Genomic DNA, 21,659 nt, shown 5'->3' with positions numbered 1-21,659 from the left:
ATAGTATAACATGTAAAACAAATATATACACCTATTCTTATCAAACGTTTCGAATTACTGAATAATCTCTAATTCTTTATTTTAACATTGTTTGGTAAATGTTGCTGTACCAACGCACGCAATCGTTATAATGTGCTCATGTTCACTTTCAATTGCTCTAATATAGTACCTACGTACTTACTATTTACATACCTAATGAACAATTTAGAAAGTTTTTGGGTAACTTCAAACTTACGTATCGAATGCAAACACCCATACTAATGAATAGAATTTTGCAAACATTTACTTAGAATGTAAATATATCATCAGTAGGTACAGTGACCTAGATTTACATGGCTAGTCTTATCAGAACTACTACTATTGATTTGCTCGCTGATAATAATATCTAGTTAACGATATTTGTAAATGTGCAAGTCAACAAAACTACTTTACTAAGTAAATGAAAGTACTATGTAATGGAATTATAAATAATTTTGTTTCATAGAACCAAAAAATCTATTAAGGCTATAGTGTCCACGTGAGGTTACCGATCGCAACGACATCTAGTGACAAGGAATGCAATCATGCAAGTAAACATGTCAAACTAAAATGACAATGGCTCAGCTGATCACGGTGACTGAAATGTGCCTTTTTTCTGCCCCTTTCTATGACCCAACAACACACATCATCCCAACCTAAACGTGTTAAAAATAGTTCTGTGCGCATTTAGCCCACGCTCGTAGAACGCCAGGCTCGCACGTTTAAAAGATCATTCAAATAATATAGGACATTACCCTTTTTAATGCAGTGTTCTTGATATTCTGCAACTCATTCTTAATTATAGAAAATTTCATCATTGTATCCGAAGAGAAAATTGAACTGCCAAACGCCAGGCCAGGATAATCTGCACATCTTCTCCTCCTTCTGCTTTCTCTTTCAGCTAAAACCTCTGTACACTCACTAGTGCATCGTAACTTTGCAAGCTCTACTGTTTCGGGATCTTCATCGGAAATATCAGAAGCCACTGGAGCTGCCTCGGCTCCATCTCCAGCGGACCGTTCTTCTCTAAACGAGAAATCATCATCTGAACTTCCGCGTGATTCCGTTCCCGTTATTCTAATATCATCAAAATCAATTTCATCATCGATATTTACATAGTCCTCTGTATTTCGATTCGAAAGTGCATCGTCACTATTCGTCCTTGTCACTTCTCGAGATTCACTAACACTATTGACACAAGGCACAACATCGTTTGTTCGATTGTCTGAGGTCACTTGTTTGGACGGATCAGTGTTTGGTGTGGTGCTGGGGGCGGGAACGCGTTCGCCCCTCAGTCGCGGGTGGTGTTGATGCCCCCTGCGCCGCACGGGGGTGCGCCCGTGGGCGTGGGGCGCGGGCGCGGACATTACTACTTGCGGCGCGGTCGGTCCGGCCGCGCAGCGGCGGCCGCCATGTTGACTGACTGTCGCTTTGTAAAAACAACAGGAGGGCGCTGCTATCGCAGCACCTTACGTCTGCCATGTTTTGTTTTCATCGAACTGTTTTACCGACAACACTCTAACCAATTAGTTTAATGCTAATAACGCGGATAATTCAAAACTTTTTGAACTTTGGTGCGTTATTTCATATTTGAGTTCTACAAATAATTTTGATCGAAATAATTTAAATCAGTTTTAATTAAAATTATCTTAAAAAACATTCCTTTGTAATAAAAAATAAATGTATTGATTTATTATATTAACTTATTGACAGATCGTTTAATAATAGAATGGCTTCAGTCAAATGGAATCGTATGTAAAGCGTAAACTACTAACGCGAGCGGGCGAATACTCCGTCTATTTTTACTGAAACACCGGGCATCGAGCCCATATTAGGTGTCGAGCGTCGAAAATAGCACAGCGGCGCAAACTAAACATCGCAGCCCCCCTGAGCGCAAGAATCCATTATACCTACTTGCCACAGAATTAATGCATTTTCATACGTATGTGTGTCCGCTCTCAGTAATTCTCTTCACAAAAATTGTCGTCATAGTATGACGTAAAACGAATATTCAAGAATGTGACTGACGTGTTTACGTTTATTACTTGTTCCTTAAAATATTTGACGTAGGTATGTATTCGTAACGTCATAGTAAGTATAGTTTATTTCTATACGGATTACAGGACATTTACCTACTTACTTATATACCTATAGTAAGTCAAATTTATGTCTAAGGATAGATTCGATGTAATCTACACTAATATTTTAAGGCTGAAGAGTTGGTTTGGTTGAACAAGCTAGTCCCAGAAATATTAATGTTAATTGATGGTTGAAATGATAAAAAAGAATAATTACAATAAATATGAAACTCTCTAAAAGAACTCTGTTGAAATGCGGTAAATTACATTAAACAACGTAGATATAAATTATTGTTAGGATAAGAAAAAAAAACGTTTTTTCTAGAAGTATAATTACCTATATCTATTTAACAGATCGAGTTTCCACCGTACATAACAAAGATATATTGAAATCAGTCCCATCTATTTAGGATATACATTGCTATAAGCGAATCAAATGCAAGTTTTTTAATATCCATATTGAATAATATTGTTAAGGAACTTTAAATCTAAACACACAAAATATGATTTGATTTGTGTCTACACCCCCATTGTTATAAACCTTTAGTCGGCATGTGATCATTAAACTTAAAATAATTAAAAATAAATTCACAACAAAGCATCATCGGTGAAATGACTTGACGTCAACAAGCATGAATTGGAAGAATTGGAAGATCATAATGACAATGAAACTTTTGATATGTACAGTAATAATAAAAGAGTAAAAGTTAAACTTAAAAATATCAATTGATATCCAACATAAAAATACCAAACCAGCTTATGATACTTTCAACTCCTATCCAACATTTATATGTTAATTAGTAATGGCGATCCATAAAAATACAATAGAATAGAAATAATCTTCATTTAAATAATCCTATTATATGCTATTTTGAATAGTATTTTTTTTATAATATCATCACATTTACCGTAGTCTCTAGTCTCAGTAGAGAATGATAAGAAACTCTCTTGCTGTACTCCTTAAAATATTGAACATCACAAAATTAAGCTGCTTTTAATTCAAAATACTTAATGGTCTATTAAAGGATAAAAATTATAACTCTTTATTATCGTATAATAATTCTTACTCTTGTATAGGTATAACAGTATACGTAAATAAACGTATATATAATATATATAATAAACGGAGTAAACAGTTCACGTTTATAATTAATTATAAATGCGAAAGTGTGTTCGATTGAAATGATAGATCGGATTTTAATGAAATTTGATATGTAGATTGTATGACGACAACTTACACATTAGCTATGTTATATCTGAAAAAAGGAAAACGAAGTCGCAAGTTGTGAGATGAACGTTAACTCCAAGATAGTAATATTTTTTATTAAAGAAAAGTACTTTTTTATTTACTGCTCTTATAAGGTCCTTACATTTTATAAGGCCATAAAAATGTATTGAGTTGATCTTAACGCTTTTCCTTATGAATTCAGGTCATACAAGATCTACCTACGTACGTACTTAATATAAATAATATAATCATTATAAGTAAGCACTATGTACTCACATTCTGAAGAGCCTTCTCCTTTTCTTCCAGTTTGCCGTTGACCTGCATCAGGGACTCTTGTGTCTGGTCGAGATCATTCTCAATGGTCTGGATCTTCTTCTGGAGCTGTCTGGCTTCCTCTTCAGCCTTGAAGAATACAAAAATATAAGCATTGCAAAAAATATATTGCTAAAAGTTGAAATTGACTTTCTTTTTAAATACTTAGATCTCCAATGTTTTAGTTTTGGTATGGGCATGACATGTGGAGGAGCCGCTAGGAACCAAGGACCATGTCTTAAAGAAAGTATTTAATATTAATGCGGATGAATGTAAAGGGTGATATTCATAAAGAAGCTTAGCTCAGTTATGACGGCCAATAGGAATCAGTACAAGAGGGAAACATACTTCGACGAACCCCAAATAATGGGATGAACGCAAAGCAATGATGAGTCTTCAAGCTAAGGTCTGTTTTGCCTTTCTATTCTTATTTGAAATACAACTTTAACTATATTCTCTTAATTGACATAGAAATGGGAACTCCGACTGTACTTCAAACGTTGAAACAATATTTTTATTATTATTAAATTGACCATACCAATTTAATTTAAAAATAAATTATAAAATTAATGGTATAAAAATATTATTTGTTTTTTACTAATTTATTAACTAGTTTAAACCAATTTAAGTAACTTTTCACTTTTATGTGACAAAAAAATAGGTATGTGTAAATTAATTTATCTCATTATTTCTTGGATCACTTTAGGTATATACCTACTGGTACATAGGCAGGTATCTACATATATGTATTAAATGCATATGCAATATCTCGATTCAATAACAATTCGACATCTATAGATAGGACTTCAATGGAAATTATAAAGTGCACGTACTTGTCCATTGATTTTGACCTCAGTTTATCTGTTTGCACATTTAAACTACTAAACAGTAATATAGAGATAAGTCAAGACAGTTTTGTTCTGATGAGGAATGGTAAATGTAACCTTGCCACAGATGTTATTAAACGACAATGAGGTTGTTGTGAAAATAATTGTTGTATAAAATAACAGGTGCATACCTTTTACTTAAACAATGATACCAATAGCGATTTATAAAGTACGAGATATTTAACAATATGCATAACTCAAGTGTGGGATTAAGAGTACCTACTGTAAATCGATGATTCAGTTCCTTGTAAAATAGTCCATAATAATAATAAGGTAGATTTAGACTAAAACATATCTACAATAGAAAAATAATTAAGTGGTACCTACGAGTAGATTACATTAATTACTATAAAAAATTGTTTAACAGAGAATTATTTAATATAAAACAAAAATATATCCTTAACATATTTCTCATTATCATCATGTAGATTAATAACTTGTGATGATGATGAGATTTACAAATCTAACATTGAAGAACTTGAACGAGGAATCTTTCTTCGTTAAAATCAGTATGATCATGTAAATCACTTGTAAGCCTGAAACTTGCATTGTATTCTCATCCTATACATCGATATACATATGTGATCATTCATAATTGACTATGACTATCTAATCGAATAATTTATAATCATATACCTTCTCAGCACGAAGGTTGGCGTCCTTGGCCTGCTGCTCGCACATAGCGGCGCGGTCAAGGGCGTTGTCCTTCTCCAGCTTCATCGCCTGCATCTTCTTCTTGATCGCGTCCATTTTGGCGGTTTTTTTGTTACTACTCCGCTAATGAAAAGCTGTAACGAAATTCCAAAATTAATATTTTAATTTTTTTTTATCTAGAATATAACAAAAATATACTATACAACATTTCTGAAGATAATAAAATATCTATTTTATAATTAAAAATGTATTATTTCGGCTTACAAAATATGTGTTTTGATATACATTTTATTGGTTCATAATGTGGCGTATGAATTTTTAAATTCTGTTATGTATTTTTGAGTTACCACCACTTCCAAAATTACCCGAATTAATTATTTTATGACTCTACGTATGTACGTAATAATACCTATGTTTTCTTGAAAAAAAAACATATTGTTTGCATTGATAAATTATGCATATGCACCTGGCCTCAATTAATTCGTATTTTTTTTTTGTGGGGAAACTGTAAATAAGTATTTTTATATGTATTTTAGAATAATTACAGATTGTTATATAGATTCAATTATGGTTCAAACCTCATAAGGAGCAGTGCCAACTCTTATAAAAAGGAATTGATGAATGTGTTTACCAGTGTATTAGTTGCAATTTCTGATTCTTGTTAACATTTTTTATGGATAACCAAAATTAAGATAAAACAAATATATATATATATATCTCAATAATTTGTATGATGTAAGTAGGTATAAATTGATATAATTTACAAATTACAAACTTCTAATACTCCGACTTAATCTTAGTTTGTAGATGTCGTCATTCAAAAAAGTGAAATGTTTGAAATATCTTACGATGTCCGCTATTTATAGAAGTCAAGGTGCATTGATCTTGCATGCGGGAGAATTTCTGGGTTCCAGTCGTGGCGTAACTTACATGTTTCTAAGTGAGCTTAGTATAGTAACTTATTTAGTACGTATTTCCTTTTAGTTTAAAATACAATGATGTTTCGTATCATAATTTACATACAAAGAAAAATAATGTAAATACCATAATAGTTATTCATGATAGTAAACTTAAAACCATTTTGCAGTTCCATTGTTAAATATGACGTAAATTGCTATTTAAAAAAAAGTCGGAACTAAATTAAACTACTTGCCTATATACTAAAATAAAAAGCTAGCCAAGATTGACTTTTTACAATATTTTGACTTACCGTATCTAGTACTTATAATATTTTAATGGAAATAAATATTACATGTGACATAATATTTTGAATTAATTATGATCTCATCGTCAATACTTGTATACATCTACGGGGTATGTCATGTACCTACTTTTATACATTCAGTGACATCCAAAGCTGTACCATTTAGCAAGCAAATAAATAAATTGTTATTATTAACAATTACATGGGTATGGGTTAATAACCTCATTGGTCGAAAAATGTTTAGTTTTGTAAAGTAGTTGGAATCGTGTCTCTACATTATACTCGTAATACTTCACGGCAATTTTATAAACTAGCCTAACTATAAGTTGTTTTATTAAACCGAATGTTGCAATATTACTTATATTATACATATAGGTATATATTCTAATAAATATAAAAAGAGTCTTCAAAATATTCGCACAATTGGATACAATATCGCTGTAGGTACCTACATATTATCGAACAAAAAACAGGCTAACTAATAGGGAACTTTCTCTTATTAAATGAGCGAAAAAACAAAGCTTTTCTTTATAAATTTGATCAAAATTCCAATCACACGATAAAGCAAACCGAATGGAATTTCATGAACAGTTAAATTTTGAAGTACTTGCCCATATATTATCTATGCATACTAGGTTCTAACCTGAATCTATGGTGCATACGGAATTGGTGCTAAAACCAAACCTACACCATATACCTCCTATAAGGGACAATTTAAATGTTAAAAACCTAACCTCGTGTGGTCTACTGACTAGTAAACAACAGTAATAATGTTTTACATTTGTAATGGCTACTCCCATACAATTACCTGCCGTTCGCTTGTAGAGCTCGTTCATTTAGACATCACGTACAATTTAATAATATGTTCATCAATCCTCTTCAGAATCAAGAAGCAAGTGGATAATTTTTTTGCACATTAATCTTTCAATAAGATCGGAGAGAAATGTACGTTATTGATTATAAAAAAGAATTATTACGAATAGTTTTTTATTTTGATGCCTAAAGAAATCAATGCCTAAGTTCAATTGTTACAAAATTAATATGTAAACAATACAGAAAAAACCTGTATCATGAGCAAAATGATCCTATTAAATTATTGTGAGGATACGTATTGTGGGACATATACATAAAAATACTGTCGAATTAAGAAGCCTATTGAAGAAGTTTATTGAGAATCGATTTAGTTTTAGCGAATGCCTAATTTGTATATCACGTATAAACAGTTAAATGGATATCTCTTTTATTGAATTTTCTATAAAGTGAATACAATATCTTATATATAAGGTATAATTGTTGCTTATTGATAAAATTTAAATGCGTATCATGTTTTACAAGTCATAAAGAAAACAAGACAACTTCATTTTATAGACGATAGAGAAAAGACTTGAGTAAAATAAAATAATTATTTATAAATTACAATTATAAATAATTATCGCTCTATGAAACGCTAATAAAAAAACAATTGTAAGTTATGGATACAATTGTGTTTTTAAACCAATTTGGTTAGCTGATTTATACCCAAATCCATTTCTATAATCTTTTGAATTGCGTAAAATATTTACACGCTTATGTTTATGTAAGTCTAGTAAAAAATTTGATGTAAGTACAAAATCATCTTATTATTTCTTTTTACGCGAGCACTTATTCTGCCTTTCTCGGCTTTAGGTAAATACAATAACAAGCCACGAGTGATTCAAAATATAGGCATTCCATTGTATTATATTGAATCAGCAAATGCGATAACCTGAAGAGTTATGGTCATCGGACAGGATTCCAATGAAGTGCTTATTCGCGACTTGGCGAGTCACGCGACTACATCCTCCGAGTCTGGCATAAAAATAAATAATATTTTTATTTTATTATGCGTATACGTCGTCGTATTCACTAATTATGTTGATTTCATTAAAATTTCAGAGTTTATTAACCCTAAATATTTTATGAGTAGGTACGCAATGTTTACAATTTGGAATGTATGATTCTCTCACTGTCTAATTTTTTATATATTGAAAAATATTGAGAGTAACTAATTGGACTGTTAAATTCGATCAATTTTTTTTGTTACATTTTAATGTCTTAATAAATTATGTCAGATTATGACTGACATCATTTATTATAAGCCTATCATCTGTACGATAATATCGTACTCTCACATTTAATATGAAACTAGCAAGGTTTTATTAACTAAAAATTTTATTAGTAAGGGTATATATATTTTTATTTATTATATTTGAATACACAGGGTACAGCTGTAGAGTCGTGAGTTACCTACAGATATAGTTTATAGATATTATAAAAAATATATATCATTATTGGATATCATATTAAATGATAAAATATGGTAGAAATTTTAATTTACTAAAACTTCACTGGTTTGTTTGCATGCCTATATATGGAGCAAATGTCTTTAAACGTTCCCTTAGTTTTTGGCACTACACCAAAAATATACGCTATACTCATTGTATATAAGTATACTAGTATAGTAACTATACTATACATTTACTATATGTAGACAACTATATACAGTATGAAAACACTTATACCTACAGCAGATCACCAGACGGAGATTTTGTACAGACAAGATTTCTGGGCAAGTAAAACCATTCCAATCGCTTAAAATAAAACAGCAAACACTGTTTTAAGCGATTGGAATGTTTCATTAACCGGGCTCAGACCTACTTACAATATATTATTACAACTATATTCTTGCTAACTTCTGAAACGACGAAACCGATTTTGAAGGAACTTTCACTCGCAGATACCTAATAAAAAAGTTAAATTCCACGCGGACTAAGGTGCTAAGGTACCATACAGTTTTATACACTATATATATATATATATATCTATCGCTCTCAATCATGGTCAACCCAATATTAATAAATGACTGTAACTAAGATTTGGTTAAGACTTTTAATCAAATAGGCCGCTAGTAAGTAGTAGTAACTAGTCTCAGTATTAATTCAGCTATATTATTGAAAAAACTAATTAATCCATCCCGATGAATATGGAGCACAATAGAAGATCATGTCATAACCTAAGAGATGTTAGTTTCATCGTATTTATTTCAAGGACATTTTTGCTGATGTGTATCAACTTTCATTATAATTTTTTTTATTGAAACCTTTCATTACTGAATTAGCAAAACTTTAGTTGTTAGTTAAAAGCAAAGTCGGTATTTAAAATATAGACATTCCTTTTAACTAACTTTAACTTATTAAGGTGCTTATTGCTACTTATAAGTACATAAATATTAAGTATTAAAACTACTTGAGTACTTTTTAAAATTGTAATGTATTGTTAATGAAATTATATCTGTTTTAATTCCTGCATGTCTGAAATTTGACAAAAAGTCAAAATATATTTATTTCTACTTAACTATGAGCAATAAACTTTATATTCATTCTAGATGTCTATTCTAAACTTAAAATCCCCTGAAAAAATAGTTTAACTTTGACAGTAAGATTCAGATGCGCAAGTCTCGCCCCCGCCTCCTGCTCTAACGCCATTGGTCATGAGCTGGCAAGCTGCCAAAAGCGCGGGAAAACTTTGACATGAACCGTCTCTATTGGTCGGCACAAAACGTAACCGAGCACCGCGTTATTCAAAAATAGAAATAGGGCATACTCATCTATTACAAATCGCTGGCATCTCTCCCGTATGAATTAGTACAGAGATAATAATACATATACAGCTTAAATATTTGTATAAATAAATACATAAACAAATTAGGGGCAATCTAAAACTGTAATTGGTCTCCAATTTGCTTAGGTATAGATATATGAAAATAATCTTTAGATAACACAAAGAAAGAATTATACTAATTGTTGATAAAAAATATAGATGTAAGCAATTAATTATGTAGCTAATTATTTTATATATTAACTGAAATGTTCGATTAATGTCAAGGCTTTATTTACAAAGTCGTAAGAACTATTTTCTTCCAACATAATTCCACATAACGTATGCGATCACTGCACTGTAACCTACTCACCGAATTGATCGATTAAGGAAAAGACTTTTGATCAATGCACCTTATACAATTCAAACAAAAAACACTTTATTTTTTAATTTCACTGATACACACTGAAGCACTGGTAGAGCAAGTCGTACTTACATGTCGAGTCGACGCGTGCTGTGGTGCGACTGGCGTTCAGCGGGCGAGTTGCCTCGGTGTCGCCTTACCGCCGCGAAAGGAGATGAGGCCATCGTCATCGCACCCCGCTCCAAGAATATAGCACACCAGTTCATGGGGAAAGCCTTCGAAGTATAAACTTTAGGATGGGACAGACATACCATATGTATGACTGTTCGTTTGTTAAGTAGGTTAAGTTAAAGAGTCCGGTTCAATTTAGTTTACTTGAAATAAAATGAAATTGTATACTGACCACACACAACAGGCTATGATAAAGAAGCTGACGGTTTACCCCATAGAAATGGTAACCCTTGAATATTGTTTTGAATAGCAGTATGCAACTACGTCACTATACACTGCGCCATCCATGGTACTTATTAATAGTCTTAAGAACTAATATAGGTATTATGCCTATGTACGAATAGCAAAATAGCATAATTTCACACTTCAAACTGGAACACAATGCAAGTAAATTAAAACTAAATTGCAAGGCGGAAATTAAGTGAATTTTTATTGTATATAATGTGATGGTATTTTGTTATTGATAATAATTATAATCATAAATTTACTGATAAATCAGTCACTATTTGGAAAGGTAGTCGTCTATATTATAAAAACACATAAATGGCAACATTTTTTAATTCGTGTTTTTATGGCCATTGCATCATAATTTTAGTTGGGTAGTGTTATTTTTATCAAACTAATATGATGGTAATTGATTAAGACGCCTCCTTTTAGGTAAATTAAACTTAACAACTTGTTGCAACCGCCTTTGTGCGCTAACGGTAGTACCAGACACCAGTGTCGATGATATCAACATTAGTGTCTAGTACTACCGTTGATGATGGGGTGAGAATAAAGTTCAGAACAGATCTGTCACCAGGAAAATGTCCCGCTACATTTCATGGTTTCCATGAAGGATCGCAGAGAAGATTACATGATATGTATGATATGCTGTCAAAGACTACAACCATAGAATTACTACAATCGTATTGATTGTACTATTTACCTCTTAAAGATATTCAACTGCCAATGAAACAACACATTTCACTTGGACCAATATGAGTCGAACAAAACATTAACCTACAATTTATTTTAAGGCCTTCTGTAATGCCTTGCCCAGTCTAATCAACGGCTTGTCAAGCCTCCTTGATGCAACACATCAACGCTATCAACAAAAAGAAGAAACTAAAAACGGTAACTTTAACAGAATACATTTTCATATTACAGTTGATAAAGCTGTACTGTGCTGAGCTTATTTGGTACAAAGTCGCAAGGAGTTCTTTATCTACTATTTCAGCTGCGACGTAATATATTTCGGTTGAAGAGTGAGATGCAATATTGAAATTACACAATAACCAAACAAGACACCTTAGTCCTCCAGAATACCAACGCAAGAGGGATATCATGACCGTCACATTAAACGAGGTTGATGTTTATAGTGCCCTTCATATAAATAGCTGGCGATTAACACTTTTATTCTAATAAGGTATAATTGCAATACCTATATACAAGAATAAGTAATATGGAATGAAATTCCACTTTTTGTATGCGAGCGTTAAGTACGCAAATTTTTGACAAAATAAATTGCATTTAGATGTGTCTTTGTCAATAGAATGAGTTACACCCAATTGTTACCTTTATTAAACAATCCAGATCAGAATTTAAAGTCGGATCTTTTAACAAAAATTACTTTAATTATATTACTTATTACAATATAATATTGCGTATTAGGTTCCGCGCAATACATGTTGCAGTGAGAATTAAACTATTGTTATCTTGGGAAAGTTCCATACAACCCAAAAGAATTATTGCACTCACCTACATATTTTTTGTTATCGTATCACGTTTACCTTGTCGTTATTTTAACATTGCCTTGTCGCAGTCAAAGGACTAAACGTGAAAACATTACCGTTTTTCTTTTAATTCCGCAACAAATTTGTGCTTGATGGTGACTAATATCTTCATTATTTAATCAGCTGCTGTGTGACAGTAATATAACTTTTATGTATATAAAAATACATGAGTAACGTGACAACACCGACAAAAGTAAATAGTACGTGATTATTACTTTATAAAGTTGTACCATACATTTGTACAAAAAAAGTAAATAAAATTACAAACAAGTTTATCTCTAACGTACCTAAATACATATTATTTTGGATACGGTTCTAATTATTTCAATTAGGGACCGCTGATATCTTTCATGCGTTGCCATTCCAGAAGACCAAGACGTCATGGCTAATCTCTAAAATTGTAGGATAAAAGCATGACATCTTGGTTTGGCAGAGAAATCAATACCTAATTTATACCCTACAACCGTAAGCTTACAAAGAAAGCTGTTTGGCGACTGAAATAGACTAATGGATCCAATATTAAACTTTTCAGAACATTTTAGTAAGTATCTACATAACATACTTTTTGGGGGATTAATATGTTAGTAATGAGAATAATTGGAAGTACTGCTAGTAATTACTATATTAAGTCGCCTACCATGTGGTCTTCCCTAGAAAAATAATTATTATTTCCTGGTGAATTCAGGCAAGTGTTCGTATTTTTATAAATCATTCTCTGATACCTAATTTCATGTCAGTGTATATAATGCTAGCGTAAATTCAATCAACTCAATATCATAAAGACTATGTTAACTACGTATTATATTTATTTCTAATTTTATTTTCAGTACTATATTTGAATTTAACATAAACACAACAGCATGTCGAATTTCTATAAATAGACAATAGGTTTAATGAGAATAGCGCCTATAGAACCCATGTGTGTTGTGTGGTATACTTAACAGTACGAGCTACTCTCCCCGGCTTCGCACGGGTGTACCTGTACTATATATATATAAACCTTACTTTTGAATCAATCTATCTATTTAAAAAAACCGCTTCAAAATCCGTTGCGTAGCTTTAAAGGTTTAAGCATACATAAAGACAGCAACAGCGACATTGTTTTATGCTACGTAGTGATGATGATAAACACGAAAGTTTGTAAGGATGGACGTTTGTTACTCTTTCACGCAAAAACTAACTAACTATCTAAAACTAACTAACTAAACGGATTTTGATGAAACTATGCAGTAATAGGCATCAGAATAACACATAGGTTATATTTTTTATTGAAATTTAACGCTGGAGAAACCGCGGGCTAATGTAGTAAATAATAATAATCTTAATAATAAATTAGAATAATCTAAGACGATAACCACATTACGTCGTGAACTCCGGGAATCGCATAGTGGACGCATGAACTATTTCAGTACAACGCAACGGCATTCTCGTGTGTCCAAAATAACTTTTTTCAACGTTTCGTTTCATCACACTAACGACATACGTAATCTGCGTATCTTGTTATAATCGTTTATCTTACTACAGGGTCTATAGGCAACCGACTGTAATTAATACAGTAAATTATTAAATAAACGTAAAAATCAGATAATAGGTAGATATTAATTGGAAACATTTGTTATATTTACAAATAAAGTGTTTCTACAACAATAATAAACCAGTATCATTTACACAATCCCATCTAGTGCTAAATTAAGTAGATCTCGAGTTTGATTCTCTAAATATATTTAAGTAGGTAGATAGTAACAACTGATAGAAATACTTTTTTTTTTATTGTAAGTACACAATATACAAAGAAAACACCAAGACTAATAGACACTTTCATACCATGAATGCAAATATTTTACACAAACAGTCAGACAGGCTTTTCATAAATTAAAACGACTATATGGATTTTCAATAAAACTCATATAGTCGTTTTAATTTATGATAGGAAGATACATAGATACTCTGACCATCCAAATTCACAAACTTTACCTGTTGAGAGCATTTTACACCTAATTGAAGTTAGTTGAATCAAAGTTGACCCAATTCAAGTCCTCTACCAATATATTTAATTTTCTATCGTTATGCCAAGATAGACGTGCAGCTTTATATCTAGTGGTAAATGTAGTTGATACAGACTACGTACATATGCTATTATTACGCTGCTTTATTAACCTGTTCACCTTTGAGCTGGTCCAACTGTCAGCAGTCGCCAGACCTCGACAATAACTCGTAATGTTGTAACTACAGTCCATCAGGGCAGCGCCGGCGCGCCGCCGACCTCGGCACCAACTTGCGAATATCCAACCTTATAAGGCACCAGTGGACCCTGATTACGTTTCCATATTTACACCGCACTGTTCATTATTAACTCTATTCTTCCTTTATTTAGGAAACCTCCTTGTAAAAAATGTGTCTTACGAAATCATTACAATCTTACATGTATGAAAGTTTCACACCCAGATGGGTGTCCCAAGCATCTGCTTGCAGTAGAATGGCAATTCATGAGATAGATTGCTTTGTAAGATTTGGTTAGGGAGAAGAGTGACGCAAATCATGGTCATAGACAACGGTTACAACATACCAATGTCTACGACATAAATATTAGTATACAACAACTAAATTAACTTTGCTAACAATTTTTCGTCACATAAAGATATATATATTGGTACCTATATATATATCTAATATGTTTACTCCCATTGAATTTAAAAAACCTAAAGCTTTTTTTATGGATAATTCAATTTATCATCAACAGTAATCTATTCCTGCTCAATATGTTTTTTTTTATTTACATATAGGCCTATATATGGTATATATATATTAACATTGAATTGCTAATATTAAAGCAACTATGGATTTAAACAGTTTGTGGTTAGTATGACGTAGGTAGACAGCAAGTGATTAGACAATTCCAGGAAATTTCCTTACTATAACAAGAAAAAACGATTTCGTAGGAATCGCAATGTTTTTTTATAAAATACGGTACACGTATTTTATTAAAAAACATCGCGACTGTAATTTCAGATAGAGTAGACAGAGGCATTGTCAAGTGTTGATGTCATGGTGAACACAACACTTATCTACATGCACTTTACTGAGTACCTACTCAACTGCAAAATAAACTTAATAATTTCGGGTATATTACGTATGTTCGGGGAAGTTGTAACCGAAACGTCTTCTTTGATTTTGAATTGGATATTATATTCCTCAAAATCTCTCAGATTATAAAAAAAACTTGATGTTTTTTTATAATCTGAGACATTAATATCCATTATAAAATAACGCCATGCTGAGAAGAAAACAAGATAGAAAGTATTGTACGAGTTACTAAAATAAAACAGAATTGCCAATGCTTAGCAAAGTAAAAAATAAAAAAAACATGTCCTACTTTTAGATTTATATACTGAACGCAGGAAAAATACTAGACTCATTTTTAAAATTCTTGCACCTATCAAGGTAGCAACATTTTCAATGTGTAACATAGGGTATATTTATCGCAGGCTGAGCAGTGGGATACTGCCAGTGTGCAATACTGTCACGATGGGCCAACTGACCTGACCTCATGATCATCTTATCATCCTCCACTGGTGCCCCGCCAGCGTAAACCGTTAGCGCAGGCGGGTGCACTATTCCATTATCATCCACATAATACTAGTAATAGGGAGGGAAGGGGATTGTTAGTAATGTGGATTGATAACCCCATTGCTAGCAATATACCTTGTCAGGTCGACCTCCACGCGGTTCCCCCTGGAAACCATCGTGTTTAATTCATGGTGAATTAGTCACGATGGGCTAACTGACCTGACCTCATGCTCATCTTATCATCCTCCACTGGTGCCCCGCCAGCGTAAACCGTTAGCGCAGTCGGGTGCACCATTCCATTATCATCCACAAAAAAAAAATACTAGTAATAGGGGGGAAGGGGATTGCTAGTAATGGGAACTAGTAATTCCCATTGCTAGCAATGTACCATGTTAGGTCGACCTCCACGCGGTTCCCCCTGCAAACCATCGTGATAAATTCCTAGTGAATTTGTCACGATGGGCTAACAGACCTGACCTTCATACTCATCTTATCATCCTCCACTGGTGCCCTGCCGGCGTACACCGTTAGCGCAGGAGGGTGCAACATTTCATTAAAAATAATACTAGTAATTGGAGGGATTGTTAGTAATGTGGACTAATGATCTTATTGCTAGCAATGTACCATGTTAGGTTAACCTCCACCCGGTTCCCCCTGGAAACCATCGTGATAAATTGTTAATGAATTTGTCACGATGAGCTAACTGACCTGACGTCATGTTCATCTTATCATACTCCACTGGTGCCCCGCCAGCGTAAACCGTTAGTGCAGGCGGGTGCATCATGCCGTTACCTTCCATAAAAAAATACTAGTAATAACTAACTAAGCATGATCAAGGTATATAGTAATTTCCATATTTAGTGACATTCAATCACTCTATTATGGAAATTAGTGTATGACTATAATTATTAAGAAATCAATGGCGTGATGACAATAATTTTAGTAAGTGCTTATTTATAGTATTTGCCTACTTGGTTACTACAGTACAGCTTCATGAGTACAGTTAATCATGAGCTCTCCGTATTTGAGCAGTGACCATATTGCCCATGTACGGGGAGCGGTCGTGTTTGTACCGCATAATGTAGGTATGAGTCAGAGACAAATAGATATACCTTGGTAATATAATAATATAATAATAGCGCAACCAAGCTTGAAGCTACTAGTTCAGTAATATTTATGGACTACAATTACACAATTATTCATCCATCTAGTAATGTATCCGATATGAAGGAACTAATTTATTCAGCAGTTTTATCCGCACGAACCTGCAACAGAACTCAATTTCGATGGAAATAAACATGGATTATATTCATTGCTGTTTGTCATTTAAGTGCCTATATTATTAAAGATTTATTTATAGATGAGTTTAAACTAACATATTCCAATACACCATATGATATATTTTCGTTTTGATTGCATTTTTGTCTCTGTTTTTAACTGTCATTCCAGTAGATTTTTTACAGAAATTGTTACAATCCTACATATTCAATATATTTAAAAAAATAGGTGGTAATAAGTTTTTAATAGTTATAAAAGCACATTAACAAAAAGTAAATAATTGAGCGATTTAAAGAGTTTTAAACTCGAATCGAATGAAGATTGACAATTAGGCGTATTTCGTAAATTTCCAGGTAAAGGTATATCTGCGAATCAGTACCTAAATATTTGCACAGCTACTGCTAATAGCACAAACCATATCACCCATCTCAATAGTACGCGTTTCAAGACGTAACAGTGCGGATATTAGCGTGTTTATACCTCTTTGTGTAAGGTTTTATTCTTTTCATAATAGGTTTATATTTAAATAAAAATCAGACATAGTAATAGTCATGTTTATTCAATAATTAGTCAATTAATTAAACCTAAACCTAAAACCTTATTCTATTGTACTTTTCTATGATATTCAGGGGTAGCATTCCCATAATCTTGCAGGTTGAATAAGGTGGATCTATTAGTCACCATATATTTAAGAAAATCTTGTATGTGTGATAACACATGCTGTAGTGATCTCTCATCGAGTGCTGTGTATGCTAACATTGGGCCCATTTTGGCAAACAATCTTAATAAATGTATTGAACCATATATTTGAGACATTGGCTTATCTGGGTAGTCTTGCAAAATTTCGCTATACTGTGGTCTCTCAAACTTATACAGCAGTTGTGACCCTAATGTGGCATTGAAATACTCTTTTATGCCCTCTGTAATGTCCACTAGGACCGACTCCTTTGCTTGATTATGTGACTTGCTTGATTTTTTGAATGCTAAATAATTATCTACAATTTGTTCCACCGTCAATTTAGCTGGTAGCATGGCGAGTTTCTGTTGTCTCGTTATCACATCCCAGTCGTCCACCAACCATACTTTCAATTCCTCTGGGATTTTAATTTTAACTTCTACCTTTGCTAGGTATTGTTCTTCCGACTCTATTGACAAATCTAGCCGACCGCGTTTTTTCCTGAAAATAAGAATAAAATTTTACTGACATTCTTATACTACATAGGAGGATATATCTAAAAGCATTACATAGAATAATACTTCATATATAAAAAAGTACTACCAATATGTATAATATATATAAAAATATCATCTTACTTAGGTTGATCGGATCCCGAATCAGCTGGCGTGTCTTTGCTCTGAGTCTTTGCAGTTTTTGCCGGTGCAGGCGTACTATCTGCTTCTTTACCTAAAAACATCAATTACAACATTAAGTGCGTAGATAGAACTTAAGACATGAGACAGACATAATTATAATTAGTCAGATCAAATAAATAATAAAATACATATTTAACTGGCATTTGTCACTAGATCTATCTAGATGGTCATGAAATATTAAATTATATGACGTTTTTACAATTTCATCCAAAAGGCCATTTGTTCTTTAGCAGTCACAATAACTGTGTGTTGAATCAATTAATAAATATACAGTAAAGTATAGGCATATCAAGAGTTATGTCCACTATTGACATTAATAATTGACAATGTCTCCCATCTATCTCATCTGCAATAACTTCATACATCATAATTTCATCTTTTACTCTTACCATCCCAATGTTGTAATGTGATCCCAAGATCATATTTAAAAACACTAATATATTATCATTTAATAATTTAGTTTCTATATAAATAAGTTGGTTTTTAAATGACAAGTTTATGACTAGAACCATTTATTTATCTTAAAAAATATATCCTCATTACTGTCTTTTTCTTTTAGTTTTGTTGATATTCATTTTGCTAATCATAATTTTGCTTCAATGCAGCAAATAATATTTGTTGCATTGATGCAAATTCAGTGCACATACTAACATTTGTACATAGTGACTTTAATATCATTGAGATGAACAACAACAATGATGTCACATATTCAAAATAATGATACAAATTAGATATGTAACAGATGTAAGACATTTCGACAATTATATATTTGTTCTTTTTTCAACAGACAGCAGCCTAAGGACTGCTTTAATTGCATAATATCATACAACTTTAACCATAAGTACATGTTTGTCCAAAGTCATTTATTTTTAAACACAGGAACAGTGTTATATATGTGTTAATAACAAATTGAAGTAATTTTTTCTTATTAATGCTAATAATCTTAAAGAGTATTCTACAACCATGACTATTATATTATGTATGCAAAGTATAAAAATATCATAAAGGATTAATAGTTTTACCAGCAGGTGTGGAGGCCCTGGACTCTTCTCGGGCTGGTGTTGAGCTTGCCTCTGACTTTCTCCCTTTAGCAGGTGCTGAAAAAAGAATATTATATTATCAGAATTAAAATTGTCATGAAATTATTTTCATACTACAGACCATAACATGAATGGCAAAACAGTGCAGCAAGAAGACATAAAGGGTTTTTTTTAAGGTTGATAAAGGTTCCATTATCAACCCTCAAAAAAAAATTGTAGTGCACCCGGCTGCGCTAACGGTTTATGCTGGCGGGGCACCAGTGGATGATGATAAGATGAGCTTGAGGTCAGGTCAGTTAGCCCATCGTGACAAATTCGCCAGGAATTTAACACTATGGTTTCCAAGGGGAACCACATGGAGGTTGACCTGATACCATGTCAGGTCGACCTCCATGCGACATAACCCCATTGCTAGCAATGGGGTTAACAATCCCCTTCCCCCAGACATAAAGGGTTATGTCAAAATAGATTTTGACTCTTGTGGATGTACTAATAATTAAAAATTAAACTAAACTTACTTTTCTTGGTTTTAACAGGCTGTGCAGAGTGTGCCCTTTGCACTTTCTTCTGTCGCTGCACATTAGCTTCATTGTACTTTAGAACTCGACTCTCAGGCACCCACTCATCCCAACTGAAAGGATTCAAACAAATACTTATAACAACAAATCATTTTATTGTACTATGACAAGAGGACTATAATCTTAGCATGATTATTTTCCACATATCATAGCATTATGAATGTAATAAGAAATAACTAAAACATATTCATTTACTAAGTCTGACTATATTTTACAGAAGCAATTTTGAATAAATTCCAAGAAATTAATTTTACTGCAAAAACTTACAAAGTATAGTTGTTTTATAACGACAAGATTACAATATTAAATATCATCTACAAAAAGCTTAATGTGTCATGTTAATAAGTTAACATGACACATTAAAGCTTATATGTATGTTCATTATTGACTGACATATGTATAGCTTATAAGCTTGTATGTATATTCATTATTGACTGACCTATGACTTAAGTATAATAAATAAAGTGGTCTTTACATTAGGTTCCAGTGGTATACCTCATATAATAATTATGATAAAGATAAGAATGTTTTTTTTTTTGTTTTTTTTGCGCTAATTATTAACCCATCGTGATAAATTCACCAGGAATTTAACACGATAAAGATAAGAATGTTAGCTACTCAATTACTCATGTACACTAATATTACTAGCTAACCAATCTGGATAATAGGGATAATGATAAAATATAAGTCGTGCATAAGACGCCGAAAGGTCCTACATGAACACCTGAATTTGAGATTTAAATAAGATTGAATTTATTGTGTGTTTGTATGGATTAACTCAAAAAATGTTTATTATGCTTAGAAAATCTCGATAAACTCACTTCTTATTCCATCCTGCGTAATGTATCAGGTATCTAACGTGGTCATCCTTAGTTACAGAACTTTTGAGACATTTTGCCTCATAAATCAACGGCCCATGGAAGCATAGAACTTTTTCACCTGTAAACAGATTTAATATAATTTATTACACAAGTGTTACAATTTCATACGTGAAATTCCTTCCCATAAATAATTGCATAATAATAACAATTTACCTTCAGCAAACTTTAATTTCGGCGGCATTATTTTTATTTAGATATTGATACAAAACAAAATGATAAATAATTAATACATCGATGGAGGGACAGCACAGATTACAATAAGAAATATGAAAATAGAGACTACGTTAGTGTAGCCAAGTGACAGTTTTCTTTCTCCCCAAATTTTGTCCAAAGTACATTTTTGTATTTAAATATCCCAAAAGTCTGTTCTAGTACCACTAGCATACCAAACACAGCGTGACCATAAGAAAGATGAGCAGATGTCCTAAGACATGTTATTGTTCTTCTAATCCGCATGTGTAGTACAAAGTAATGTGTTCTGCAAAAAATATCGAAACTTTAATTTCTTTGTTTCACATATTAGCTCAAAATGTTCTTATCCCGATCATCATAAAAACCGCCATAATGCACAATTT

At 32.4% G+C, this 21,659-nt stretch overlaps 2 protein-coding genes across 13 annotated transcripts in view; both read right to left on the bottom strand.

Moving 5' to 3' along the window:
* LOC131843250 (tropomyosin-2) overlaps positions 1-10,597 on the bottom strand; it is a 35,552-nt gene extending 24,955 nt beyond the window's left edge. For 6 of the 12 annotated variants that reach the window (XM_059191863.1, XM_059191864.1, XM_059191865.1 and 3 more), the window contains exons 1-3: positions 10,493-10,597; positions 5,160-5,311; positions 3,601-3,726 (exon numbers count right to left, since the gene is read on the bottom strand). In XM_059191863.1, the coding sequence (XP_059047846.1) occupies positions 3,601-3,726; positions 5,160-5,273 (240 nt within the window). In that variant the 5' untranslated portion in view covers positions 5,274-5,311; positions 10,493-10,597. Of the gene's footprint in view, positions 1-773; positions 1,614-3,600; positions 3,727-5,159; positions 5,312-10,492 lie in introns of those variants that run through there. The other 6 variants (XM_059191862.1, XM_059191874.1, XM_059191857.1 and 3 more) reach the window with 4 other exon arrangements.
* Positions 10,598-17,751: 7,154 nt separating this feature from the next.
* On the bottom strand, positions 17,752-21,265 carry LOC131843280 (mortality factor 4-like protein 1). Its single transcript, XM_059191915.1, has 6 exons — positions 21,238-21,265; positions 21,025-21,142; positions 20,144-20,256; positions 19,608-19,682; positions 18,526-18,616; positions 17,752-18,388 (listed from the first exon to the last, which is right to left on the bottom strand). The coding sequence occupies exons 1-6, from the start codon at positions 21,263-21,265 to the stop codon at positions 17,815-17,817; spliced, it is 999 nt and encodes a 332-aa protein (XP_059047898.1). The 3' UTR covers positions 17,752-17,814.
* Between the last annotated feature and the right edge of the window lie 394 nt (positions 21,266-21,659).

Source organism: Achroia grisella, unplaced genomic scaffold (genome assembly GCF_030625045.1).
Source record: "Achroia grisella isolate CSIRO2021 unplaced genomic scaffold, CSIRO_AGI_Agris_v1 utg2946, whole genome shotgun sequence".
Classification (NCBI taxonomy): domain Eukaryota; kingdom Metazoa; phylum Arthropoda; class Insecta; order Lepidoptera; family Pyralidae; genus Achroia; species Achroia grisella.
This window is presented reverse-complemented; position numbering and strand designations above follow the sequence as displayed.